The sequence below is a fragment of the Podarcis cretensis genome (assembly GCF_951804945.1).
Source record: "Podarcis cretensis genome assembly, chromosome: 1".
In the NCBI taxonomy this organism is placed as follows: domain Eukaryota; kingdom Metazoa; phylum Chordata; class Lepidosauria; order Squamata; family Lacertidae; genus Podarcis; species Podarcis cretensis.
Window position 1 is genome coordinate 137943017 of NC_137170.1, and position 25979 is coordinate 137968995.

Below are 25979 nucleotides of genomic sequence, written 5' to 3' on the forward strand. Positions count from 1 at the left end.
CCTGTTGCTCTTGCCTCTCAAATTTAAATATAGGTCTGGTATAATCCTGAAGGTTATCACAGCCTCCCAGCCTACCTTAACAGCTTGAATAACTTCATTCTCCGTGCTAACTTGCCAAAGGAAAACTCCTCTGAATATGGTAGGTGCTCAACAGTCTTTGGCAGCATCCTTTGCCTCTTCAGGTTGAGAGGCATTCTTTCCTGCCTATTGCCTAATGAATTGTGACATTGTAAAGCATAACACTTTTATTCATGCCCATTAAGAATGATTGGCGTAAAACAGCAAAATGGCTTGTCCAATTTTTAGGCTTCTCAGGGCATCAATTACACTTTCCGTTATGTTCTTAATATGTGCTGCTGGAGACAAAACTAATTAGTAAACATTGTCTTAAGACTCACATCCCATGGTCAAGCAGGAATTATTTTCAGTCTTTTCATTTAAGCTCATTCAAGCACTGGAACTGATAAGTGTGCTGTGAACTTGTAACTTTAGATAGGTCAGGCTTATTGAAACCTAGTTGGAGACAGAATTGATGGTATTTTCTTCATGGCACCTTTCAAACAGCCAAAGTCGTTTGTTGCTTTGACAAATAAATGACAGCTTAAGAACCGTTGAAATGGCCAGATAAAAGTTGACTGTCATTTTAGCAATTTGAAATAGGTGGCAATCCTGCTTTTGAGGTTTGACTTAGGCTTCATGTATTTAAAAAAAAAACATAAAAAGAGCTTTTTACACTGACACTAAGCAAATCATAATGGCTTTCGACTTACGTATATTGTGCTTCTTTGCCTTCCAAGCCTAAAAAATATGTATTGAAATGGAAATTTTGACTTCTAGCCTAAGCTGCAGTAAAGGGGAAATGGCTTTATAGTGAAGGAGCATTAACAGCTTAGTCAAACTGTATCTTCTTTATTTTTGATTGCTGGTTGGGGGGGGCATTGCTTTCTAGTTGTTAGTAGATCTTGTTCTGAACTAGAAATTGCTTTCATTCCTTGATTGAGGCATGAAACACTGCACTGAAGGGGAAATTTTGGGGTTGGTGGGTTTTTGGTTTTTGCAATGAACTGCAAGAAATATCCTGCTATTCCATATTAGCAACCTATTTTAAAAAGCCTACCCCAACTGCAGAAAACAAAACAGGTTCCCCCCTAAAAGAGCAAATGTCAGCCAGGACCCCAGTAAGACCCCCACATAAGCACTGCAGTGATTTCGAAATATGTTAAGAGATCAACCCCCTTGCCCACCCCCGCCTTCAGGCCTCATTTCAGCTCTTGTATAAATGTAAAGGAAAGAAATCTACATTTTTTAAAAAAAAAAATATTTTTTTTGCAATACTTAGAATTTGAAAATGCTATTATTACATTTATACACCTTCCTTTCAAGAAGTTTAGGGCTATGTAAAATGTTCTCTTCTCCAGTCCAATTCTATCCTCAGAGCTATTCTTAGAAGTACTTGACCGTTTGAAGGTCACCCAAGGAACTTCATACCTAAGTGGGGATTTCATTTAAGTCTCCCCATTCCTTTTTGTGGAACTCTTAATTACTGCACCATACTTCCCATTTAAAGGTGTGTTTTTTAAAAAATGTAGTTACATAAAACAATACAATTAGCCCACATAATCATAAAATTGTAGAGTGGGAAGAGACCCTAGTCGAACCCCTGTGATGCAGGAATCTCAGCTCAAGCATCCATGACAGATGGCCATCCAGCCTCTGCTTAAAAACCTCCAAGGAAGGAGAGTTTGCTCCCTGTTATAGGAGTCTGTTCCACTGTCAAATAGCTCTTTCTGATAGAAAGTTCTTCCTGATGTTTAGTTGGAATCTCCAAACCCATGCAAAGTCTAAGAGTTAAAGCTGGCAGTCTCTCCCCTTATCATGCTTCATCACTTTGGATATTTTTGATTTTATGGATTTTTGCAAAATGCAGCTGATGGTTTTCTTCCAATCTGGTACCTTTCATCTGGTCAGTTTAATTCTGACAAGTAGTAAAGGATCATCTTCTTTTTCTGAGTGGAGTCGGATCATGCATAATGATGGCACCTTCACCTGGTGCAAAAACAGCTGGATCACCCATTCTGAACATGGCCCCATCCTTTTGACACCTGTCATAATTACATGTTTTCCCTAGCCCATTCTAGACCACACCTGGCTGGCTCCTGTAATATTCTCTGGCTCCTGCACCTATCCCCCCATCTTGCACCATTCATTGTCTCCAAAGGCTTCACTATTCCAGTCCACTGAGTTCTAGCTCCAAGTGCCCTCACCATCCTAACTTCTATTCCTACCACCACATTGATCCCTTTAGATCTAAGAATGGAATGCTTTAAAAAGAGACACAGCTAAGGTTGTTCTTGCGGCTTTCGCTCCAAGAACAGAATTGTGAGCACCAGTCTTCAGATGCCTCAAGTAAACCTTGGTTATTATCCTTGTATCCTGCTTTTCATTTGGAAAGAGTGATATATATGCAACTTCCAGGGGACTTCCATCTAAACACTACTAAAAGCTACAGCTCCCCAGAATAAAACAGCACAGGGCCTCCAAATTCTTGTAAATTCAGGTGGAAGTGCAGGATGGGTGAGCAGGAAAGGGGAACTGAATCCACTCAGTCAGCTCCTTTTACTCTGTAGCTGCTGCATCCTAGCTGCATTCCCACCCGCCCCTGGCCAAAGCAGGGCTCCAAAACCAGAAGCTGTTCCTGCCATGAAAGAAAGTGCTGCAGTGTGCAGTAGTGTCAGGGTGGAAAACGTGGCAGGAAGGAGATTTCAGTTCCCTCCTCCTGCCCACTTGAGCTTTACTTTCAATTGCATCTCCTACTTTATAGAGGTTTGGTAGGACTCAAGATAGGTCTGTCATCATAACACCTGGTTTGACCCTTAACTTCACTGGTGATACAGGATCGCCAGATCATTCCTTGGCTAAATGATGGTAACAAATACTATTAAAAATACCTAATGGTCATACCTAATGGCTTGCCCAAGATGAAATACCATGGCGTTCAGAACATAAATAGACTGCTGTTAACCTTCCTGCTCCTCAGCTAGCACTTGTGTTCAATGATCAGTTAAAGAAAACCCTAATTATTGTTCTTTGTGTAGGCATCTCAGTCGTTGCTCATCCTTATCCTGGTGGAGAGAGTCAAGAACAAGCTATGTAAGAAGTTGATTTTATTATTTATTTTTATGGAATTTAAACTGTAAGTCAAGAGTGGTGAACCAAGTCTGCTCTGGCCCATGAAAATGCAGTGGCTAAGCATAAGCAAATCCTCAGAGAGTTAAGACCTTGCAGGGCATCCTAGGTCAGTCTGACCAGAACTATGCAGAGCTGATATAAAAGCACAATGTGATAGTTTAAAATTTGTGAAGATGGGCAGTGGCAATTGCTTGGGAGCAATTTCCTCATAAGACAAGTAAGACATCTTCCCACACAGACTTGAGTCTAGTAGTCAAGCTATTACTCCTGAGTCCAATATTTTCCATTGTACAGTGGTACCTCGAGTTACATACGCTTCAGGTTACCGACTCCGCTAACCCAGAAATATTGCTACAGGTTAAGAACTTTGTTTCAGGATGAGAACAGAAATTGTGCTCCAGCGGCACGGCAGCAGCAGGAGGCCCCATTAGCTAAAGTGGTGCTTCAGGTTAAGAACAGTTTCAGGTTAAGTACAGACCTCCGGAACGAATTAAGTACTTAACCCGAGGTACCACTGTATTGGTTCCAGGACATTTTCGCTGAGAAATTCCACTAACAAAAGTTTTGCACCTTCTTCTGAATCTGTATGGGACATCTACTTTGACATTTACCAACCTGATTGACCACAAAAAGTGTGTGTGTGTGTGTGTGTGTGCAGCTGAGGGGGTAGGTCTGCTGTAAAGGGTGAAGGGAAAGCAATGGTAGGGGCTGCTTAACCCTTTCCCCTTCCTGCTGCTTCTCTTCTAAAAAATCGCAGTGGGGTGGGTGGGGACTGGCAATTTTGAGCAAACTAAGTGCAGGAAAGGAAAAGGTTCCTTTCCACTTCCTTCCCCAACCTCATTCCCTCATTTTATTTTTTGTGGCCTCCTTTTTCATTTGAGAAAGCGGGCAGAAAAACCATAGAGCTGGCCTTCTTGCATAGTTTGCCTTTGGACCTCACTGGGTTTTATTTACAACAGCTGGCAGAATTCTCTAGGCCAGAGTCTAGGGCTCAATATCAGCCTTGCATCATCATCATCATCATCATCATTTATTAAATCTCTATACTGCCCTTCATCTGTAGATTTCAGGGTGGTTCATCGCATGAAAATTCAAAAAAATAAAGTTCCTAGTTCATGTGTCAGTGCATAACACTATAGCATAAGAAGCTACTTTAAGGAAAAATCAGCAAAACGGCACTGCCAACATTGGCTGCCATTCATCTGGATTTTCCTGGACATTTTCCCAATTTCTGCCTGAACACTGTTAGACACAGCTGGATTCCAGATATGTTCAGGAAATCCCGGACTTAGATCTTACTGAGATGGTAAATTTGTTTCTGAGATGCACTGCTCAGATTGTAGGTGGAAGCTTACATGACTGAATGTTTCCTGATGCAAAATAAATAATAAACCCCTGTGCGTAGGAAACTAGGATGTTAGGCAGCAAACTAGGCCAGTAGACTTCCCTTTGATAACTAAGTTTTCTATGGAGAGGGTTTTTTAGAAATGGAGGAGATGATTTCCCTCACCTGGAATCTGAAGTGGTATAGTACAGAAGAGAGGCTTAGCACATCCGTGAGAGCTAGGCCTTAGAAATGTGGAGGAAGTGCTTTGATCAGCTTTGATTTTAGGTATTTTTGTGTTTTTATACTGTAAACTGCCCTGTGATCCTCGGATGAATGGAAGTATATAAATTAATTAAATGAATGAGTGCAATGGCAGGTCCAGAATTGAATCTTGAGCAGACCAGAACTGAAACCTCCCGTGTCTCTTCTGCTACACTTACTACAGGTGGCAGTTCATAAGGCTTCTGTGTGTCACATCAGTGGGTCTAATACCTGATAGAAAACGATCCATGGCTAAAATCACCCATGGAAACCTCGTGAAGCACTGCAACAGAAGGCCAGCATCAGCGTACCTGGTTCCAGCGTCAGCACCTGGTTCCTTGGGCAGCTCCTAGAGCTCTAGGACCCCCTTGAGGGTTGGGGGAAGGTGGACTGCTGAGCGGCACCAGCCAACTGGACCCAGCCACCCTTTTAATTACCCACAGTGCCCCAGAGGGGTGATAGGTTAGAGGCAATGTGGGGAATTAAAGGGGTGGCTGGTTAAAGCTCTGGCACCAGAGCCCAGAAAGCCCAGCCAGGATGACAGAAAGAAGAGGGGTTTGTGAAAAGACACTTTACCAGGACACCTATCAAATCTAGAGCTGGATCTGTCTGCAAACTTATTTTGAACGTACTTTTGTTTACCTTCCCCCACTCAGGCTTAGTAGTTTACTGGATATCATAGTCTCCATGTCCGTCCTGATTGGCTACTCCATCACGACAGCCAGCTTTGTGCTTTATGTGGTCAAGGAGCATCAAACCAAGGCAAAACAGCTGCAGCATATCTCAGGCATGGGTGTGACAAGCTACTGGGTGACTAACTTCATTTATGACCTTGTAAGTATCTTACCTGTTACATATCAATTTGCAAAATGGTGTACAATGAAGAGCAGCGTGGAGATTGCAGCATTGAGATTTACCTTGAACTCTGACACAGAACACCTGAAAGGAGCTATTAAGTACATATTAAGCTCCTTTCAGGTGTTCTGTGTCAGAGTTAAATCAACACCTGGGGCTGCAGGAGGGAGAGAAGACCAAAGATGAGCCTTCTGGTTTTATCCCATCACCCTTAACTTTTGCAGCGAGCCATCTGCTATACTTGTACAGGTTCCCCGTGTGGTTAGAACCTGGACTTTCCGGGTTTCTAAATCACACAGGTAGCCTCCCTAAGTAGAACAGGCTCTCTGCTACAAAAGTTATCCCTTCAACTTGTGCAAGAACGGGAATGAGAGGTGGGCTCAGTGTTCTTGTCCTTTCTCTCCTGTGTGTGTGGAACAGATGAATAGCTGCAATGATCGTGGTGATTCAGACCCACATAGGAGCAAACTAACTTTGTGCGAGGACATTTAAACATATTTAGAATAGGGCTATTACAGTACGCATATAAGAACATGGACCCCCCCCCCCTTTTTCCCCCCTGGCTGTAGCATATGCATAAAGCTCAGCACATTTATAAAAAGATCAGTGTGCTATTAAGGTCAAGACTTCATTTTATTTTTAACTTGTAGGCATAAAAATTGCTTTAGGTTAAATTGCAAAGAGGCAAAGGCAAAAAGGCAAGTCTAAAAGTCATCCAGTGGTATGTATTTTGTTACGAACGATGAGTAATGGCTGTTCATGTAAGACTGTTTCCTGTGACCTTCTAAACTCTGTCACATCTAGGCAGAAAATTTGCTCAAAAATACTCTGAACCATATTTTTCCAAGAAACATTTTATTCTTATTCTTATTAAATTATATTGAAACAAATATGTTGGAAGCTTTCCCTCTTTTCTGGGCTTGGTTACTTTTTTCAGAGTTGTTCAACCTCAAAACATTAAAAATTGTATTAAAAATTAGAAACATTTCATGGTTTCACAAAATGGCATTGCACTAACTTCTCAGGGGAAAAAAGAATATTTTTGATTGCAGCAGAATGAAAATATAAGCGGAATAGACTCAATTGGATTGACTTCTGGTAGACATTTGTTGTATTATGCTGTAGAATGTTATAAAAGTTACAAAAGTAAGAAGTTGAATTATTACAATTAACTGGAGGGATAGTTACCCCAGAGCATAATACAACTTGGTTCAGGAAAATGATAGAAAGGGTTTCAAGATAACAAAACAAATAGGCTAGCTTGCTGAATTATTCAATTCCTCTTCCCATTAATTAGGATATGTCAAATCGTTATCTAGTCGCAGTTATTTTTTGACAACCTCTCTCTCTATACATCTCAGTGGCATGCTGAAAACTTCACTACACTGGTTCCTCAGTCAGGCTGAGGCTTCATACACACTCAACATTCAAAGTACATGACTCACCCCCCCCCCAAAAAAAAAATCTTAGGAACTTTAATTTGTCAAAGGTGTTGAAAATTGCAGCTCCTTGAGGGGTAAACTACAGTTCCCAGGATTCTTGGGGGGAAGAAGTATAAATGTGCTTTAAACAGAAGCTACTTCTGATATTGTGTGCTAGTGTTCAAGGGCTGCATGACCACCCAGAAATTCGTAGTCTCTCAGCCTGCAGGGACAAAGGAGCCTGCACTAATGCAATGGGAGAGGAGAAGGGGGGTGGGTATGAGAGCATTTATGTGGGCTACACTCTTGTTCTCTCTTTTCAACACTTAGCCACCTCTTGCCAAATTATTCATTAGATCTGGGTTGCTTTCTCCAGTGGTTGTCCGAAGTCACCTCCAACTGGCCTGTGCACCTGCAAGAATCATACAAGCCACGCAAAGTTGGTTAGATCTGAAGAACTTGCCAAACATACTCTTCTGGCTCTAACCTTCATGTAATAGGCCTGCCTCTATCATGCTCCATATGCTTGCCGTGAAATGGCATATTTATAAATCATCCAGTCGAAAACATCACAGTGATCTAACTGAAATCAATATTCACCAGACTGAAACTAATGCAGTGATACTCTGCAACCTGATACTTCTCGGTGAATTCCTACTGGCAAACAATTCTCATTTCAAATTAAGGTTGAAACTGGAAAGTCTTGAAGCTGCTGCTAATTATAATTTGGGTTGGACTCAAGTGATTACACTTTTCCCCAACAAGAAACTATCAGCAATATTAAAATACAGCAACACCTTGTGGTCATCCAGTGAGCTTCCTGCTCAGTGAGGATTTGAACCCTCCTCCCTGGTCTCTTGCAGAGAGTTGAAAACAATTTGAAAGAGAGAGTTGCTGTTCATTATGTACTTTGCTTAGCCCACTTTTGTTCTTGTTATCAGAGTTTGCAGAGTTTTCTGAAACCACAAGTAACAATGCCTCTCTCAAACTATTTTCAAATCTCTTAAAGACTACTGTATGTCTCTAGCAAAAGACTACTCATGCTGCTTTAAAAAAAATATGAAAATTTCTTTTATTGAAATAAAAAAGCCTCACCAGAAACACAAACTATGTGGAGTGGTGATTATGTGGAGTGGTGATTTCAATCCATGTCAGTGACTCTGATCAAACAAAGGGGAGGGAAGAAAAGATCTGATTATATGTATCTGTCCTAAGGATGCTTCATATTTTTCATGCAATAGAAGCTAATTCAGTTCCATGTGTAATTTGCAGGTTTATTTTCTGATACCTGTTACACTCTCAGTGGGAGTAATTTCAGCTTTTCGGATACCAGCTTTCTTCAATGACAGCAACCTGTTGGCTGTATTCCTACTTCTTCTCCTTTTTGGGTAAGGATTTGGTTTAGTTTAACCTAACCTGAATTTAACACCCCATCCTGGCTCCAATCGTGAGCAGAACTATCTAGCTCCTGCCGCCTCACCCATTCTGCTAATGGAAGCCTTGCCATCAGCTGAACTTCACCCGCTGGATACAATCAGAGTAAGAAAGGAGGTTTACAAAATTCCACCATTATAACTTTTCACTTCGTGCTTTAAAAAAAAACATATTTAAGAACCTCCTTTTTTATTTTGTGATATTATGATTCTGTGTTGCCTAGCTGGCCCATTTGGATATAAAGTCAGGCATAACTAAATAAAGTACAAACTATGAATGGTCATAGGGACGCGGGTGGCGCTGTGGGATCAGAAGGTCGGCGGTTCAAATCCCTGCAACGGGGTGAGCTCCCGTTGCTCGGTCCCTGCTCCTGCCAACCTAGCAGTTCGAAAGCACATCAAAATGCAAGTAGATAAATAGGTACCGCTCTGGCGGGAAGGTAAACGGCGTTTCCGTGTGCTGCTCTGGTTCGCCAGAAGCGGCTTAGTCATGCTGGCCACATGACCCGGAAGCTGTACGCCGGCTCCCTCGGCCAATAAAGCGAGATGAGCGCCGCAACCCCAGAGTTGGCCATGACTGGACCTAATGGTCAGGGGTCCCTTTACCTTTACCTTTATGAATGGTCAGGCTAACCTCAATTATCAGCTTGATTAATTTAGTAATCACTCTAACCAAGTTCATCCCAGGAACAACATGATCCTTTCCTCATCTTTTTGCTCTTGATAGATATTTCAAGGAAGCCGATGACCAACACCAGCTTTGCTGTTCTTTTTGACTTTGCCCAAAAAAAGATGAATGGTGCAGCCTTGTTGTTTTCTTTACCAGAGACAATAATCAGCTCACGGGCTGACTGGACTAGTAGTGTCAGTCGATAAAGGACACATTTTGCTGCTTTTGTTGGTCTCTTGCTTTATTGTATTTTTTATTCTTGTTGTTGATGCTCTGCAGATATGCAACATTTCCATGGATGTACTTGCTGGCTGGAATGTTCAAGGAAACAGGAATGGCCTTTATAGTTTATGTCTGCATCAACTTGTTCTTTGGCATCAATACGATCATGACTCATTCGATTATGTTTCTACTTTCACAAGAAAAGGCCACTGATCAGGTATGAGCCTTGCAAACACACCTTTAACTCTCATGTATAGAAGTTGTGCAAAATTCATTCTATTTCATGGGGGGGGCGGGGACAAACAACAATGCTCTTACTTCAAGGAAGTTTTGACTTGATAGTACCACATATCTTGGAGGCTGGTTAAATAGAGATGTAATGTAATTGCTTAAATTGAGTACTTTAAATCAGCCTGTACCTAAAACTTCTAAATACAATCAGCCAACCTCTTGATATTGCCTTCTGTTTATGTAAGGATGGCTTTCTCTTTCAGATTACAATGAATACCATCACTAAAAATATCTAAGGGCATAAATCTGTACTGTGGGTATATATCTCAGTGATGGGGTTTCCTTCATGTGGGCTTCTCCACTCTGGAGGTCTCAAGTGCCAAACTGCATCACCATTCTCAAGTCTCATTAGTGTAGCACAATGGACGGTGCCTGGGACCTTTAGAACAAAGGAAGATATTTCAAGGAAACAGAATGAATTCATACCTTCCCTCCAAAAATGAACCTCCATGGCCAAACTGGTTGCAGTGGGACCATCCCTGCATAAAGCAAGGGGGGGTGTCAAAGAGGAGCAGAGCTTCTCTTCCTCTGCCTGGGAATCTCATAATTCAGGCACTTTTTTCTGCATCCTGAGTTTCCTTCCCTCCCTGGATGTGGGCAGGGTAAGATGTGGGGTGGCCGGCTGTTGTTGTTCCGTGTATTTCTCACCTGCCCTTCACTGGGTGGGCTTTTTTATATGAATCTTTTGGATGCTGCAAAAAATGTCTTGGCCCATATTTGGGAATTGCCTTCAATACCAACAGCTGCAGCAAGGATAGTCACAGTGTTTGAAATTGTACACGGGGACAAATTGACATCAGTATGCTTCAGATGGTTTTCTGGGACTGTGTACTCATGTGCACAAACAGCGAGGGTTTTTTTAGCTGTTCATATAAATTGGTGACATCTAGTGGAATCAGGCCCATTGCATCCACTGGCACAATGCAGGCTAGCACCTGGTGCTTTTATTCTTAAAGACATAGTCCTTACAATTTTTTTTGCCCAAGCTACTGCACCGTATCTCTTTTTCTCTTCTATAAAAAAAGAAAGCAACCACAAAAACACACATTGTGAAGAAGGATGATAGGTGAATAAAAACTGTGACTGCCCTTGTCATATCTTGTTTAGATAACATCATGCCTGGGAAATTACCTAACAGTTTTTGAACCTTAACTATAGATATTTACCAAATTAGGTAAAATGCTGTCCAATTTAAAAATGTAACGATGGGTAGACTAAATTCCTAAATCTAAACTTAAAAGCAAAGTACTTCCACCGTAGTAAGAAAGTGTAGAAGCCAGCTCCCTTCTCTAAAAGATAAGCATTGTTTCATAATGGACCAGCTTGTCAACTTTCATTATGGACATAGGTCTTTCCCGAACATGCATTCAGCATTTTCCTTGAAGGCGTTTGATCAGGAAAGTGCACGCAAAGGATTTACAATATATTTGTGCCCAAAGGCAGACAAGAGTTGTTGATTGACATTGATATGTCCCTTTCAGGTGCCTGGCTAAGGCTCCCTGTGATGATTTATTGCATATCTGATGCCCAGCACAAGTGTCAACAGCATTTCTCACTCCATGACAGGGATCAGACACAAAGACCAACTTTTCACTGCTTGTCAGATGGTATTTTCACACACACCCTTCTTGGAACAGCTGTACATAGTGTGGGCCAGATTATAGCCTGAAACCATCTGCAGCACCAGTTTTTGTTGTCTGCTATCTGACCTGAAACTAATGTCTTCAGTGTATCTGTGTGTTAAAGACTAGCTGAAATAGAAGGTCATTTATGGGCTGTGGCAACAGTAGTACTAGCAATGTAGTACCAGAGGTGAAGCCTTCCACTGTGCTGAATATGCTACAACCCAGATCTCCAGAAGTCTACCTGTATCATATTGGCCTGGACTACATACCTGTAAATAAGATGTGAAAATAAAGCATACACGATGGGGAAATGCAAGCATATTGGAAAGTATGGCAGGAAAGGGGGGAAATTACCTTTTCTTGAGATGGGAGCAGGTTAAGCCAGCAAGTCCCTTTTTCTCATATAAGTGAGGGGTAGGGAAAGCCTTCCCCATTCTGGTGAAACTGGCTGACTGGACCTCTACCAAGAATAGCCTGTTGATGAAAAAGGGGTCACAATAAATTTCTGTGTGATGCACACATACTTAGCAGCAGGATGTGTACAATACCTCTGCACCTCCACCACCACCAGGAGGGACATTTTGCTATAAAACTCAATACATTATTCCTAATTTTTATGATATATGAAACTAGAAAGTAAATGCACATTAAGGTATTTTTTTCTTCCTTTCAGAGCTTGCATGACCTTGCTGAAACACTGAGGCATATTTATCTAATATTTCCACAATTCTGTTTTGGATATGGATTGATCGAACTGTCACAGTATCAAGCCTTGATGGGTTTCCTAAAAGCATATGGAGTGGATTACCCTGACAGAACCTTTGAGTTGGACAGGATAAGTTCCAAGCTGCTTGGGTTGTTTATCCAGGGGACTATATTGTTTTCAATCCGCCTCTTGGTCGATGATGGGACAATTCAGAAAGTCTGGCATAATACATTAGAGTAAGTGACCTGCGGGGAAAGGGTTCTTCAAAATCAGAAACAGGATGATGGATTGACAAGGAACGAGATGTGATTTATTGTTTTACATTTACACCAGGGATTTGTAAAATGCTTCAGCAACAAACATGGGTTTCTGATTAGATTATGATTATGATAACAGCCAAGCGCAGTTTGCCCCAATCTCTCTCCCCTCCCCTTCCCTGCATTGAAATCTGCCTTCTGTGCATTGGATACAGGAATTAGAAAATTGTCTTGTCGCACTATTGGCTTACTACATAACAGGCACACAGCCCCAAAATTAGAGAAATCAAAAAACAAGTAGGTATTTATCCTTGAGACAGGAGAATGGTCCCTCAGCTTGATCCACAAACCAGTATAGGCAGGTAGTTCTTACGCTAAATTGGGCTGCATTCCAATTTCAACTCAATGGTTTTTATTTCTGAGTAGACATGTATATAATAGCTACCATTTCCATTCTCACATTTTTCCATTTTCCAACTGTGGAAGAAGATGGTATATGCAAAGGCATGGTGCTACCTTCTACAGAACTTTCACACATGAAACTATACCTGACCTACACAGAACCATAGAATCAAAAAATAGTAGAGTTGGAAGGAACTGCAAGGATCATCTAGTCCAGGCTTCCTCAAACTCGGCCCTCCAAATGTTTTTGGCCTACAACTCCCATGATCCCTAGCTAGCAGGACCAGTGGTCAGGAATGATGGGAATTGTAGTCTCAAAACATCTGGAGGGCTGAGATTGAGGAAGCCTGATCTATTCCAACCCTCTGCAATGCAGAAATCTTTTGCCCAATGTATCTATGGGAGCTGGTCTCTTTTAGCACACCATTTTAAGCAGGAAGTTGTTGCACTAAGCTCAACTAAGGCTGCAATCCTATGTTCACCTACCTGGGACTAAACTTGATTTAACTGAATAGGACTTATTTCTGGGTAAACATGTATAGGGTTGCACTGTTAGTCTCACTGACTTCAATGGGGTGGAATATTCCTCTCTCAAGATGGTATCTAGTATGTGCCCCTGGGATAGCTCAGTAAGTAGAGCATGAGATTCTACCAGGAAGCAGGGCATGGAGGCCATAACCCTCTCCTGGTTTTGCTTTGGGTTTTTGTGCCCATCATCTCATCCTGAGAGATACTCCTGCCTCTGATAACGAATGCTGCATTTATTCTCAAAGGTGACAGCCATAGACTGACTTCTTCTCTTTGTCAGAAGTTTCCAATGTGTTGTCATCCATTGTTGTCCCAAGCCAGCATGACCAATGGTCAGGCTTAATAGGAGTTGCAGTCCAAGAATATCTTGAGGGCTGCAAGTTAGCTACCCCTGCTTGCCTCTGCATCTGTCCAATCCCCTTCAGAAGCTGTCTAAGCTGGTGGTCATCATAGCAACTTTTGGTAGTATCAAAGCTGCTTTAAGGATCAGAGTCAGGAACATAAGAATCTCTTGTTTCTAAATGCTGCTTCGAGGGCTCAAGAGTAGGTGTCTCCAACAAGCAGCTGTGCTCCTTCTGAATGGAATGGTTTGTTTGTTAATGTATTTTTATTGTATCCCATTCTGGGATTGCTTTTAGTAATGAAGAGCAGGCTAGAAATATTTTAAATAAATGCATTACTTAAATGTATTTCTTGTCAATCAAACACGACTACAACTTGTGCCATCGCAATCTGTTGTTATGGAACATTCTCCTTCATCCCTTAATTTTCCATTTGTCTTTTAGTGGGGCAGGGCTGAGTTGGATCTATTTTTTATATTGGTGGTTCTTGTTATTACACTTGCTTTTAATGTTTGTGTTGTCAGCCACTTTGAGTTCACCTTTCTGAAAAACAATAAGATAGTGCTAACAGGAGTTGTCTTCCACCATGCTAGATTCATGTATAACAAAGTACATGGCAAGCCACAATTCCACCTGGAAGCCATTGATGAGGAGGAAGACAAGGATGTACAAGCAGAAAGAGAGAGAGTCACATTAGGCTTAGCAGACTGCGACATGCTGCAGCTCCAGAATCTCACCAAAATCTACCATCTTCCCCACCGAAGAATTGTGGCAGTAAAAAATGTCAGTATTGGAATCCCAGCAGGAGAGGTAAGTTGGTACAATTAAAAACACTGCTACTGCCTTGGAATACATTCACAGGCTGGCTGGCTTGTTGGCTGGCACCCAACACTGAGCAGTTGGGGAGCCATTTACTCAGAGCTCTCTGCTGCTACACAGTGTTATTGTCTATAATCAACAGCTCATCCAGGCTACAGTAAGCAGGGATGCAAGGGAGTGAGTGTGGGATTTCTTCCCTAAGTGGCCATAATATTACATTGGAACTTCAAGGAAAAACAACTCCAATATTCTGGAAAAACAGATGATATGGTCCTCACGATACTGTACCGTATTACAAGCAAGATGAAAGGGTTCATTCCTCACATCAAAAACATCCTCCATGTAAAAAGTGAACGTGTTTCCAGGAGTATTCAGCTGATGCATTTGACTTCTGCACCTTGGAACTGTGATTTTGATTAATTTTGTCTGAAAATGAACGCATCCAAACACACTCAGGTCCCTTTGCTGAAGCCCATAAATCATTTCCTAGGTTTCTTTTGTTGTTTCGGTTTTCTCATATGAATTAACAACTATGCAAATAAGATTTCAGATTTTGCATTTTCAAATCTGTTTTAGCTCCAGCTATTGGGTTTTCTGAAAGAAATTATGAATGTGTTGATCTTTATTAATGCACTATAACTAAATTCTGGTCTTTCCCCCTCACAACCCAGTGTTTTGGCTTGCTTGGTGTGAATGGGGCTGGGAAAACCACCATCTTCAAAATGCTGACGGGAGACATTGAACCATCTTTTGGAAGGCTACTGGTGCGAGATGAAACTGGGTATGGCAGATTAATTCATTTTGGGCAATGAAAGACAAGCAAGTTAGCTGAGGAAACAAGTCTAATGTGACATTTGCTTGGATTACAAATTTAACCATGAAGGCTGGCCATAAAGGAAGTGTAAACAATATAAATATAATGATTTTGCAGTTCCTTAGGTGTATGACATATGCCCAATTTTACTGTGCTCTCCATTTTATTAATGGGAGATGGAAGCAATGTGGCAGTCTTAATGCAAACTTAGTTGGGAGGTATTCCCACAGAACTGAGTTGAACTTGTTTCTGGTGAAACAAATGTATGATCAGTCTGAAGGTTGCATCAAGTCATTTCTGCCCCAATCAATAGTCGGTTCTCCTTACTCCATGAACACTTACATGGTTACTCAACTACATCTCCCAGTGATTCCAAAGGGCCAGACATCCAGCGAAGTTTGACATATCCATATAAAAGAAGCAGTGTGGAATTTTTGTGGAGGGTTAGGGTGAGGAAACAAGACCAGTTGGTGAGATCTTGCTCCCCTGCTTGCATGCACTTTCACACATTGTGTCTACAAAGTGTTTGCAAAGACATGGCCTTAGCACTGTATCCCTGAAGGAGCATCTCCACCCCCATTGTTCAGCATGGACACTGAGGTCCAGTTCCAAGGGCCTGCTGGAGGTTCCCTCACTGTGAGAAGTAATGTTACAGGGAGAAGGCCTTCTTGGTAGCTGCACCCGCCATATGGAACGCCCTCCCATCAGATGTCAAACAGATAAACAATTATATGACAATTATACACAGAGATCCAGCACCGAGGGCCTTCTGGCAGTGCCCTCGCTGTGAGAAGCCAAGTTACAGGGAACCAGGCAGAGGGCCTTCTTGGTAGTGGCACCCACCCTGTGGAACACCCTCCCACCAGATGTCAAACTACCAGACTTTTAGAAGACATCTGAAGGCAGTCCTGTTTAGGGAAGCTTTTAATGTTTAACAGACCACTGTATTTTAATATTTTGTTGGAAGCCATCCAGAGTTGGAAGCCACCCAGCCAGATGGGTGGGGTATAAATAAATGTATTATTATTATTATTATTATTATTATTATTATTATTAATACAGCCAGATAGATATCTGAAGTCAGCCAGGAAGCTTTTAATGTCTGATGTTTTGTTGTGTTCTGTTAATGGTGGAAGCAAGCCAGAGTGGCTGGGGCAACCCAGTCAGATGGGGGGGGGGGCCCACAAGTATTTATTTATTTATTTATTTCTGCCTGCTGCTGCTACTACTACACGGGGCTTAGGTGTTTGTTTTCTGTTAACCCTAACCTTTATTGACTGAAACCTTTCACATAACTTAATTGCATCAATTCAGGTCCTTGAATGATGTTGATGATGCCCACTGGTCACTGTTTGGATACTGTCCTCAAGAGGATGCCCTGGATGATTTGCTGACAGTGGAAGAACATATGTATTACTATGCCCGACTACATGGCATCCCAGAGAAACATATTAAAGGGGTCAGTAGGTGTACAAAAAGTTACCAGTGAGTCTGTTGTGAAACTCTGCTCACCGTAGTTCTCTTTGGGTGTTACTTCCAAGGAGAGAAACAATAGTAGGGGAAACCATTGACCCTGCCTCCATCATCACATCATCATCTGGGTACTCTGATGTCCAGCTTCTACTTCAGAAGCGGGAGCCTCTTGCAGTTGTAGAGAGACCCCTTGCATTTTAAAACCCTGGAAACAGGAGGTGAACCTTCGTGAGTACAGAAGGTCCCCAGCTTCAAAAGCAGCAGCCAAACATGAGAGCACATAGAAGTTGTGTGATGATATAAAGACTGCCCTCTGTAATCCTGTTCTGAAGAAGTGTTCTGAAGAAGTGTGCATGCACACGAAAGCTCATACCAAGAACTAACTTAGTTGGTCTTTAAGGTGCTACTGGAAGGAATTTTTTTATTCTGTAATCCTGTTCTACTCATACTTCGGCTTTATAGGGATAACTCCTGAAGAGACACCATGTTTTGGTCAGATATGTATTCATATATCTGTCCAAATTACTAAAGTATTTTGATTAACACTAAATAAATAATATCAATTGTCTTAAATTTTCATTCAGTAGCTGGAATTTTAAACAACTAGTTTCCTAAAGAGGTTGCTAGCAGATCACAAGTTACTGCCTTACAAAGCACAATGAAGCCACCCAGTCATGGGGACTTAGCCTAGAGTTCAAAAACTTGGGGGACTTGGCTCTGCTGAACTGAACAAGGCTTATTTCTGAGCTAGCATGTATAGGATTTCACTATCAAAGTGTGAAGATTGTGAATTGAAAGTCAAGTTGCCTGGTGCATTTTGACCTTTTCAGTGTCTTCTTCAATGGCTAATATACAGAGTGTTGTCACATAATTCAGATTCGTCCACAATAAGAGAAAGGACAACTCTTTTCAATTCCCTTGCATATCATGGCTGAGATAATCATGGTCTTCAACAAACCTGCATAATTTTACTCATCTCATAATAATGTATGAAATATAATGCCTTATATAGCAGGTTTTCCACTTCATTGTCCACTATAATCTGGACATATGCAAGCTCTATGGCATTTCTAGGGAGACAAATAAGCATAGTGCCAATTAGACCTTTAATAATTGACGTTCCATTTGAATTTAAAGATGAAGGCTTTGCACTCAACCCTGGTTTCAGCTAAATTTGAGTTCTTGATCTTCTGCTTTGCCACGTCATCTTGGGGAACCATACAGGATAGCAGCTGCCAAATGTCCAGTCTTCTCCCCTGGACTGAAACCATGGGAGGCCTTTTATTCTGATTTGCGGCAGAAGCTTCTGCACAGGGTGCTGCTGACTGGCTGGGAACTGGTGAGGTTATTAATCCGCTTCCTCCCAGAAGTTATTTTCAAAACTGAAAAAAGCCTCTGACAAAGAAAGAGGAAAGACAGAAGGAAGGAAGAGCTGGATATGCATTGTGATTGCATAAATGTAGATACGGGGCTTTAAAAACAAAAGAGCCGAGAGCCTGCTTGAATCATGGCAGAGAAAGTTGGAGAGACAACCAAATCAGCATTCTCCTCACTGGGCGGTATGTCTGTCAAATCAATGGCAAATGTGGCCTAGGAGGTGGAAGGTAGGAGCCGAATTCAAGACATGACAGAAAAACACATACAAAACACAGCCTTACAAAACAGCAGAGTTTAACATGAAGGTCTTGTGAATGCTGGCCCTGTTTTATTCACCTTCCTTCTTTGCTAACTCCAAGCTGGCAGAGCAGCCAGGCATGCACTGCTTTTGTTTAGCAAAAGAGGCTATAATATGACAGCAGTTTTTAGAGTTCAATACTTATTGCTTAATTTGACAAAACAGGATGAACAAAAATAAGAGGGTTGTTATTTCCATTCATTATAAATTAAGCAAAGTTTTATTTAAATGTATGCAAATTTCAAATTGCTGATTAGCTAGCATTCAGGCTGAGCTATTGAAAAAATGGGCATCTGAGAGGCAAAATAAATGTTGGGCAGTCTTGAGGCTGGCGAAGTAACTCATTTACCTGAATGTCAGGTGCTAATGGTTTTGTTGTCTTGCTGTCATTGTGCGAGTTGCTCAATGAGTTGCAACAATGACAGCATATCAGTGCCCAATCTTAAAAACAAAATATGTTTCCACAGATTGTACTTCGGCTTCTTTATCGACTTAACCTGATGTCTTACCAACACAGAATCACTTCTATGTGTAGCTATGGTACCAACAGAAAGTTATCAACTGCTCTGGCCCTTCTCGGAAAACCCTCAATTTTACTCCTGGTAAGAAATCAACACTGTGTGTGTGTGTGTGTGTGTGAGAGAGAGAGAGAGAGAGAGAGAGAGAGAGAGACTTTGATTCACCATTTTCTCTAAACTGTTACAGAAACAGCAGCAACAAGAAGGGGCATCACATTAATTGTTAGAGTGAGAAGGTGTACTCAGAGCATTTAGCCATGAGATTAATGCTCTGAATAGAAACTAAACAATAGGCTTGTTAATGTTTCACAATAAACGATCTCTTCTCAAGGAAATCAGAAACACTCTACATTCACTTTTTATAAAAACATTTTTTGGGCTCCAAATTGGAGTGGAATATAAAAGTTTTAAATAAATAAATACTCTTCTCCCCTCCAATTAACATATAACACTCAAGTGCTGAGTTCAAAGGGTACGCTACAGAATAGTTTGTTTTGGGTGAGAGAACATAGGAGACTTGTATAATCTTTGCAGCATTTACCTTATTTACGAATATATGGGCAAAACCTAATGGAGACAAATACGCTCCTGTAAAGCAGACAGCACAGCCATTAATTCTGGCTCAGATCTTGTACAGAAAATAGCTGCACCCAAGAATGCTTCATCTTCAACCATCTCCCTCCTTCCGTCCCTCTCCCTCTTTTTCTCGTTTAATTTGCAAACCTGCTCCAATCTTATAGCTCTGAAAAACACTATCTCACCCATTAAGGGGCATTAAGGTTCTTATGTTAAATTCTGGATTGTGCACCGAGGACAGGGCAGCCCATCGCTTCCTCTAATAGCAAACTCAGCTGAGGGTTGTTGACAGTAAAGTTCAACCCCTTGTAGCATCTGATCAGGCAGAGCCATTGCCTCCTTGCATGGAGTCTCCCTTCCCGTCAGGGGTGCTTGTCACTGTCTCTGCTTCTTGCCCAATTAACTTCTGCGCATCCTGGAATGTAGCATCCAGCATGTCCTCAAGACTCCTTTGAAGCTGCACCACTTGCTGTGGGGTCTCCTGGTCCATTGGGCACTCGAGCTGCTCCTCCATTGCATTCAGTCCTTCATTCACTCATTTATGCACCTCCTTTATCTTCCAAGGGGGCACCCCAAGTGATGCATTTGCAGTAGAAGTGTGTGTGTGTGTGTGTGTGTGTGTGTGTGTGTGTGTGTGAAAGAAATGAATAAAGAACAAGGATATTGTGTTAATGACGGAACTTATAATAGTTGGGAAGGAGATTTCCTTTTTTTAAAAAAAAAATTATTAACAATTTAAACACTACAAAAAATAAAAACAATACAATACAACACAAAAACACTACACAACACCAACACATTTAAACTAATAAAACAAAACAAAACAAAAAACAATTTAAAACACATCAAATAGTTTCAGTGTCTTATCTTTCATTCACTTATTTCCTCGACCTCCTCACACCTCCCTTTTTGTATTCCACTTCTGTTAACTGTTTCAGCAATTCCTTTCCATCTTTCTCTGTTTTCTATGGGAAGGAGATTTCCTCAGCAGAACAACTGCAAACTCAGCCTGGTTTCTGACTATCAAGCTGTGATGTTCCCGTTTTTAATATCATGTTATCAGCAAACAATCACAATTCAAACAATCATGGAAGTGCCTGGCAATTTTTGCTGATGATGCCTGCTGAAGGATAATAGCATATGGGAGCTCATCTGTGGTCTATTGTCTGTGTAACGCTCAAAGCAGAAACCTTGCTTTAATCTATAAATGGAGTAGTAAGAATGTGCACAGCCCAAGTACTACTTGAATAGAAGTCATACATATTATCTGCCCCCAACATCGTAATATCTGCCCAGTGCTGTTATCTAACAATGTGCATCTATCACTAATATTAACCATTTCCATTGTACACAGTAGCAATTGACTTTTGCCATTCATGATAACTTTTGTGTATTCTAGGAAGCATTCTATGCATCTGTTTAGTCATCCTTCTGTTGCAGCTTTACTATACAGCATTGCTATTATTATTATTATTAACAATAATATTAATCTTTTCTGGAAGCAACTACAACAAAAAGGGAGGAGTGATTAATGTGAAGGCCAAATATTAGTGGGGTTCCCCTGAAAAAAGAGGAAACAGTGGCAACAAATCACAAGCCCCTCTTCTTTACTTTTTACATTTGCTGTCGACTTCTTTTATTTTAGGATGAGCCAAGCTCTGGCATGGATCCGAACGCTAAGAGACATCTCTGGAAAATCATCACGGAGGAAGTACAGAACCAATGTTCAGTGATACTTACTTCTCACAGGTAGAGTCCCAGGCTTCTAATGAAAATGTTCAGACTCACCTTCCACATTGAGATGAGCCCAGTTCCTTGTTAGGCAAAAAAATTGTATTCAAACCTGTATTTGTTCACTCAAGGTAGAGTGAGCGCAAATAGAGACTACCATATGCTCCACTGAGCTAAAAGCTAAAAGAAAAATGGAATTGAAATGCTGGACTGGCCCATAGAACTAGCCTAGGAAATATAAAATAATGTTTTAAAGTGGCTTACAATGAAACACAGAATGCAACACAAGAACAGACCAATATCCACGGACTAACATGGTGCCTGCCCACTTGCACTATAGAAATCCACTTACACAGCAAGACTTCTGGTTTCACTTCTCTCTCCAGCCCCCAGAACCCCTCGAAAAATATGCACTGCAAGTTTCCACAACCCACTGGTGCAGATTTTGGAGGTGCACAGAGGGCTGGAAGGGGGAGAGAGGAGAAGTCATATTGCATTGCCCTCTCAAACTACACTGGGTTTCACACATACTAAATTACATTTTTTACTGTATGTTCCCACTACAGCTTCTCTTGCTGTTTCTAGTGGAGCAGAATTTCTGAGACTCTGATTCCCCTGAAAGACACCTCCTAAAAGCCCCTCGTCCTTTGATGGTGCCCCTTTGGCAGCTGCCCAAAGACCTTCTAGTCAGCAAGTAAATGAAGGGTCACAAAGTTAAGCTAAACCACTAATTTCATTTAGTTGCTTGTTTCTAAAATCTCTGTACTGGATTCTTTGCTACCAAAGCACTGTCCTTTGCATTAACCAATAAAATGAAATGAAAGCCATTCTAAAAATGAAGAGCAATTTAAATCCAGTTATCAAATCCACACAAGCTTTTATAATAGCTGCAGTGGAAAAAGAATCCAAATTGTATCAACCTGAGCCATCACTAAACACTTTCCTGAGGAACCATATTTCAGCTAGTCATTAAATGTCAACAGTGAAGTGGCTGAATGGGCTTCCAGAAGCAGCGCATTGCATTCCAGAGCATGGCTGGTGAGGCGACTACCTCGGGCGGCAAGCTCCACAAGGGCAGCAGATCCCAGTGGAGACCTTTATTTTCCCCACCCGACTGCCCCCTCGTTGCTGATGTTGATCTTCACCTCAGGGGCCAAAATGTATTGGGCCAGCCCTGGCTGCCATCTTGGAGAAAGTTGTGACTGTGCTTTCTCAGTCCTCAGGGTGCTGTACTTCCTCCACTATTCTGGCAACCCAAGGTGGAGGGGGCATAGCATATTCCATAACTCTTACGCGCTTGGTGGTGGAAACTGTTACCATTATTTAAGCAATAATTGCACATTTTGCTACAGACCTGGAACATTATCAAAGTGGTAAGATGGGAGTGTTCCCTTCCTTTCTCATTCAAGAACAGACAGAATTATAGAGCTGAGGGAAAGTGTTGCTTGCCCCTAATGAAATGAAAAGCTAGAGAAGCTTAACGTTGCAGCGATTAGAAATAGCAATCCTCCCCAAGCTGTTATTTGTGTTTTAGGGCAGGTGCTTGGAAAATGGAAAACTTCTATTAATAACTTTATTTTATTTTTTTTCGGAATAAAAAGGCCAGACTTAGTTCTGATTTGCTATACAAAAGGATGATCTATGGTGGGGATGGGAAAGGGATCAGTTCCTGATTATGGAAGACATTCAGGCACTAAACAAAGTTGGGGAGGGGGCACCTCCAGTGATTTGGGCAGTGGGACCAATATGTGCACTTCCACCCCACTGCACACTTTTGCCCTCACTTGTCCAGGCAGTACACCCAAAGAGGGCTTCTGTTTTCCTCTGAGAGGAAATTCTGCAGGCAATGTTGGAGATGATGCCCCCCATGGTCCCTTCTAACTGTACAGTTCTATGATTCTGTGAATGCAGCAGTGCTGCTGCTTGGCACTGCCCAGAGTGGATGACAGTCCAGGGAAAGCCCTTTATGTATAAGCCCTGGGAGGTCAAACAGCTGAATCCCATGCTGCTTAATATTGACTGATGTGCAAATTGTGTGCATTTTCCAAATACACTGGAGATCCACTCCACACACATTCTCACCATCATAGATTCTTCTCGTGCTTCTTGGGGACTTCATTACTCTACTTTCTCCGTTTTTCAGCATGGAAGAATGTGAGGCTCTCTGCACAAGACTGGCTATCATGGTAAATGGATGTTTCCGGTGCCTGGGTTCACTGCAGCATATAAAGAGCAGGTTGGTAAAATGTCTCTCGCAAGAGCTCCTGTAGGTTTACTGTGAGACCCAACTGAGCAGGAAATGGTGAAATGAAGACTTGTTTTTTTTACAAAGCCAAAGTAAAAAGGGAGAATGGAAATTGCAGGTTGCAGTCCTGTGCACTTTTCCCTAGAAGTAAGTTTCGTTGAACTCAATGGAGCTTTCTTCTGAGTAGACATATACAGGACACCACTGTTAGTCTGCACCTGTTATCTCTGAGGATTTGGACAGGCTGGTTGGATGAGCTGGTTCTCCTTGATTCTTGCCCATCCTGCCTCGTTATAGCAGCCAGGCTGGGCTGGGCAGGGGGCTCCATGGGGTGGTGAGGGACTCTTCCTGGACTCCCTTAAAGAAGCGGTATCTTTGGACCCAGCCATTATGGTCAATTATCACCCAGTCTCAAATCTTCCATTCCTGGGCAAGGTGATTGCACGGACAGACGGAGACCCCCAAGCCCCAGGCGACCCCCAGAATGAATAATGACACCTGACAATGTGTTATGGGATTAAAATTGGCCACAACTTTATTAAACTTTCAGATGTAGGAAGACCTTGACTTAGGCATTGGGCATTTATCCCTCCCAGTCCCCGTCCTGGGATCTGGGGAACATCAGGGTTATCCAAAGTGTGTGAGGATTGGGCTGACTCTGGAGAATGTCTCTTCAAACAGAGAGCCCACCCCCAATTTCGCCGCATTGAAGGGGAGAGCACTGTCAACCCATTGGCATATGGCCAGTGCCTCCCCTCAAAATAACCCCTTTAATGGGGAACCCTGGGATCGCCACCTCGGGGGGGGGGGGCGTGGGTCACCGCTTCACGCCCCCCCCCATTGAGGGAAGAGAGACTACAGGATTCCGCCCAAGGCCTACAAACCACCAAAGTTGTGACATTTTGCTACGGGGAAGGCGAAACCTGCCAATGCAGGGAAATTCCTTCCCGGTCTCTCAACGGCAACCATCAAAGACCGCAGCAGCGCCTGCATAGCTGTAAAGAAGAAGTTTAAACTGCAAAAGAAGGCATAAATTGAGGGAGGGAGGGGGGGAGTTCAGGAGCCAACTGAGGACAAACAGGTAAGTTACACCCTCTATTGTGAGTGTGGGCAGTCCTAACTCTACCTGGCCAATTCCCTTGGCAACCCCCCCCCCCAGCCAGGATTGGTTAATTGTTGAGGCTAGGCGGGAACCTCCAGGTACCCAGCTGGGGGGGGGAGGCGAAGCCAGGCTACCTTGCCGGGAGCCTCATAGTCCGGGGGGGGGGGGGGGAGGCTGCGCTCAACCACGCAAAAGCTGCCTCCCAGTTAATGTGGGGAGCGGTCATTGAGCAGGTGGTTGTGGAACAACTCCGGGCACATCTGGAGGATGCGGAACATTTGGATCCCTTCCACTTGGAATTCAGGCCCCAACATGGGAATGAAACTGCCCTCGTCACACAAGGGACAGAGGTGATGATTATCTTCTGGTCAGCCCGAAAATAAACTCTAAATTATATGCAATACAGTTCTCATTTGGAGGGTCACACATTTCCCATCCCTGGTGTGGATACTTGGGGCATGTTTTGTTTTAGGTGCAACACCCATACGCTGAAGGGTGGGCATAAGGCTCATTAAAGTCCCACTGCTTCTCATTCAGTGCACTCACAGTGCAGCATTTAGGCAATGATTAAAACCTGTGTGCACTTTCTGTATCCCCATCCAGTCCTGGGTGTAAAATACTTGACCACTAGCCTATTCCGCTGGATGGTGACCTAGATTTTGTGAGGTACATGCAAGCTGGGTGGAGGAAAGGAGCTCTGCTGAAGCAAATATTAATTCCTCTTGCACAGATAGTTTGCTTGCGCCTTACTTCTTCCAGACCCTACATGTTGACTATCCCTGACATGGGAGTTTCTGCACATTGACAGTGGCCAGATTTATCCCAAATGTCCTTGCAGTTATTGTAAGAATTTAAAATAGTTTTTGTTTGGTGTCCTAGAAGGACTGCTTGATTCTAGTTTTTAAACCTCTTTTACATTCCATAAAATATTTATTTCCTTTTATCCCCCCAGATTTGGAAAAGGTTTCACCGTGAAGATGCATTTGAATAATAATTCCGACAGTATAGAAAAGCTGACAGAATTTTTGCAATTGACCTTTCCAAATACACATCTGAAGGTAAATGTAGAAGAATGTGCAGGGCATTATGTTGTAGAAAGTGATAAATATTTTGAGTATCCACCTGCATCCTAAAGTGGCGGAACCCAGATATTGGCGAGAATGAGGGCAAATAGTTTTGAATGCATTTGAGCACTATCAGAATTTTTAAAGTGTCTTGAGTTATTTCAGCAATGCTATCATTAAAGTACTTCCATGATTTAACAGCACCAGCCAAATATTACCTTCTTATTATAAAGGCAAGGGAGCTGAGGTGTAAGATTTTACATAGTTCCTCTGCAAGCTCATGACTCAATCATAGAATCATAGAATCATAGAATCATAGAGTTGGAAGAGACCACAAGGGCCATGGAGTCCAACCCCCTGCCAAGCAGGAAACACCATCAGAGCACTCCTGACATATGGCTGTCAAGCCTCTGCTTAAAGACCTCCAAAGAAGG

General features: G+C 42.2%; 1 protein-coding gene and 2 long non-coding RNA genes across 4 annotated transcripts in view; 1 reads left to right on the forward strand and 2 right to left on the reverse strand.

The window, feature by feature from the left end:
* Nucleotides 1–25979, reverse strand: part of LOC307220191 — a 203519-nt gene that overhangs the window by 154228 nt on the left and 23312 nt on the right. The window lies entirely within an intron of this gene.
* Nucleotides 1–25979, forward strand: part of ABCA12 (ATP binding cassette subfamily A member 12) — a 122173-nt gene that overhangs the window by 94417 nt on the left and 1777 nt on the right. The window contains exons 40-52 of the mRNA XM_079974801.1: nucleotides 34–139; nucleotides 3096–3150; nucleotides 5434–5611; nucleotides 8326–8441; nucleotides 9436–9595; nucleotides 11968–12236; nucleotides 14122–14338; nucleotides 15019–15128; nucleotides 16476–16620; nucleotides 18777–18911; nucleotides 21049–21152; nucleotides 23278–23370; nucleotides 25434–25539. Of these exons, the coding sequence (XP_079830927.1) occupies nucleotides 34–139; nucleotides 3096–3150; nucleotides 5434–5611; nucleotides 8326–8441; nucleotides 9436–9595; nucleotides 11968–12236; nucleotides 14122–14338; nucleotides 15019–15128; nucleotides 16476–16620; nucleotides 18777–18911; nucleotides 21049–21152; nucleotides 23278–23370; nucleotides 25434–25539 (1794 nt within the window). The remainder of the gene's footprint in view (nucleotides 1–33; nucleotides 140–3095; nucleotides 3151–5433; nucleotides 5612–8325; nucleotides 8442–9435; nucleotides 9596–11967; nucleotides 12237–14121; nucleotides 14339–15018; nucleotides 15129–16475; nucleotides 16621–18776; nucleotides 18912–21048; nucleotides 21153–23277; nucleotides 23371–25433; nucleotides 25540–25979) is intronic.
* The window catches only part of LOC307220779, a 42762-nt gene continuing 23085 nt past the window's right edge, over nucleotides 6303–25979 (reverse strand). For both annotated transcript variants that reach the window (XR_013841088.1, XR_013841089.1), the window contains exons 2-3: nucleotides 11649–11768; nucleotides 6303–7465 (exon numbers count right to left, since the gene is read on the reverse strand). This is a non-coding gene — a long non-coding RNA (uncharacterized lncRNA). The remainder of the gene's footprint in view (nucleotides 7466–11648; nucleotides 11769–25979) is intronic.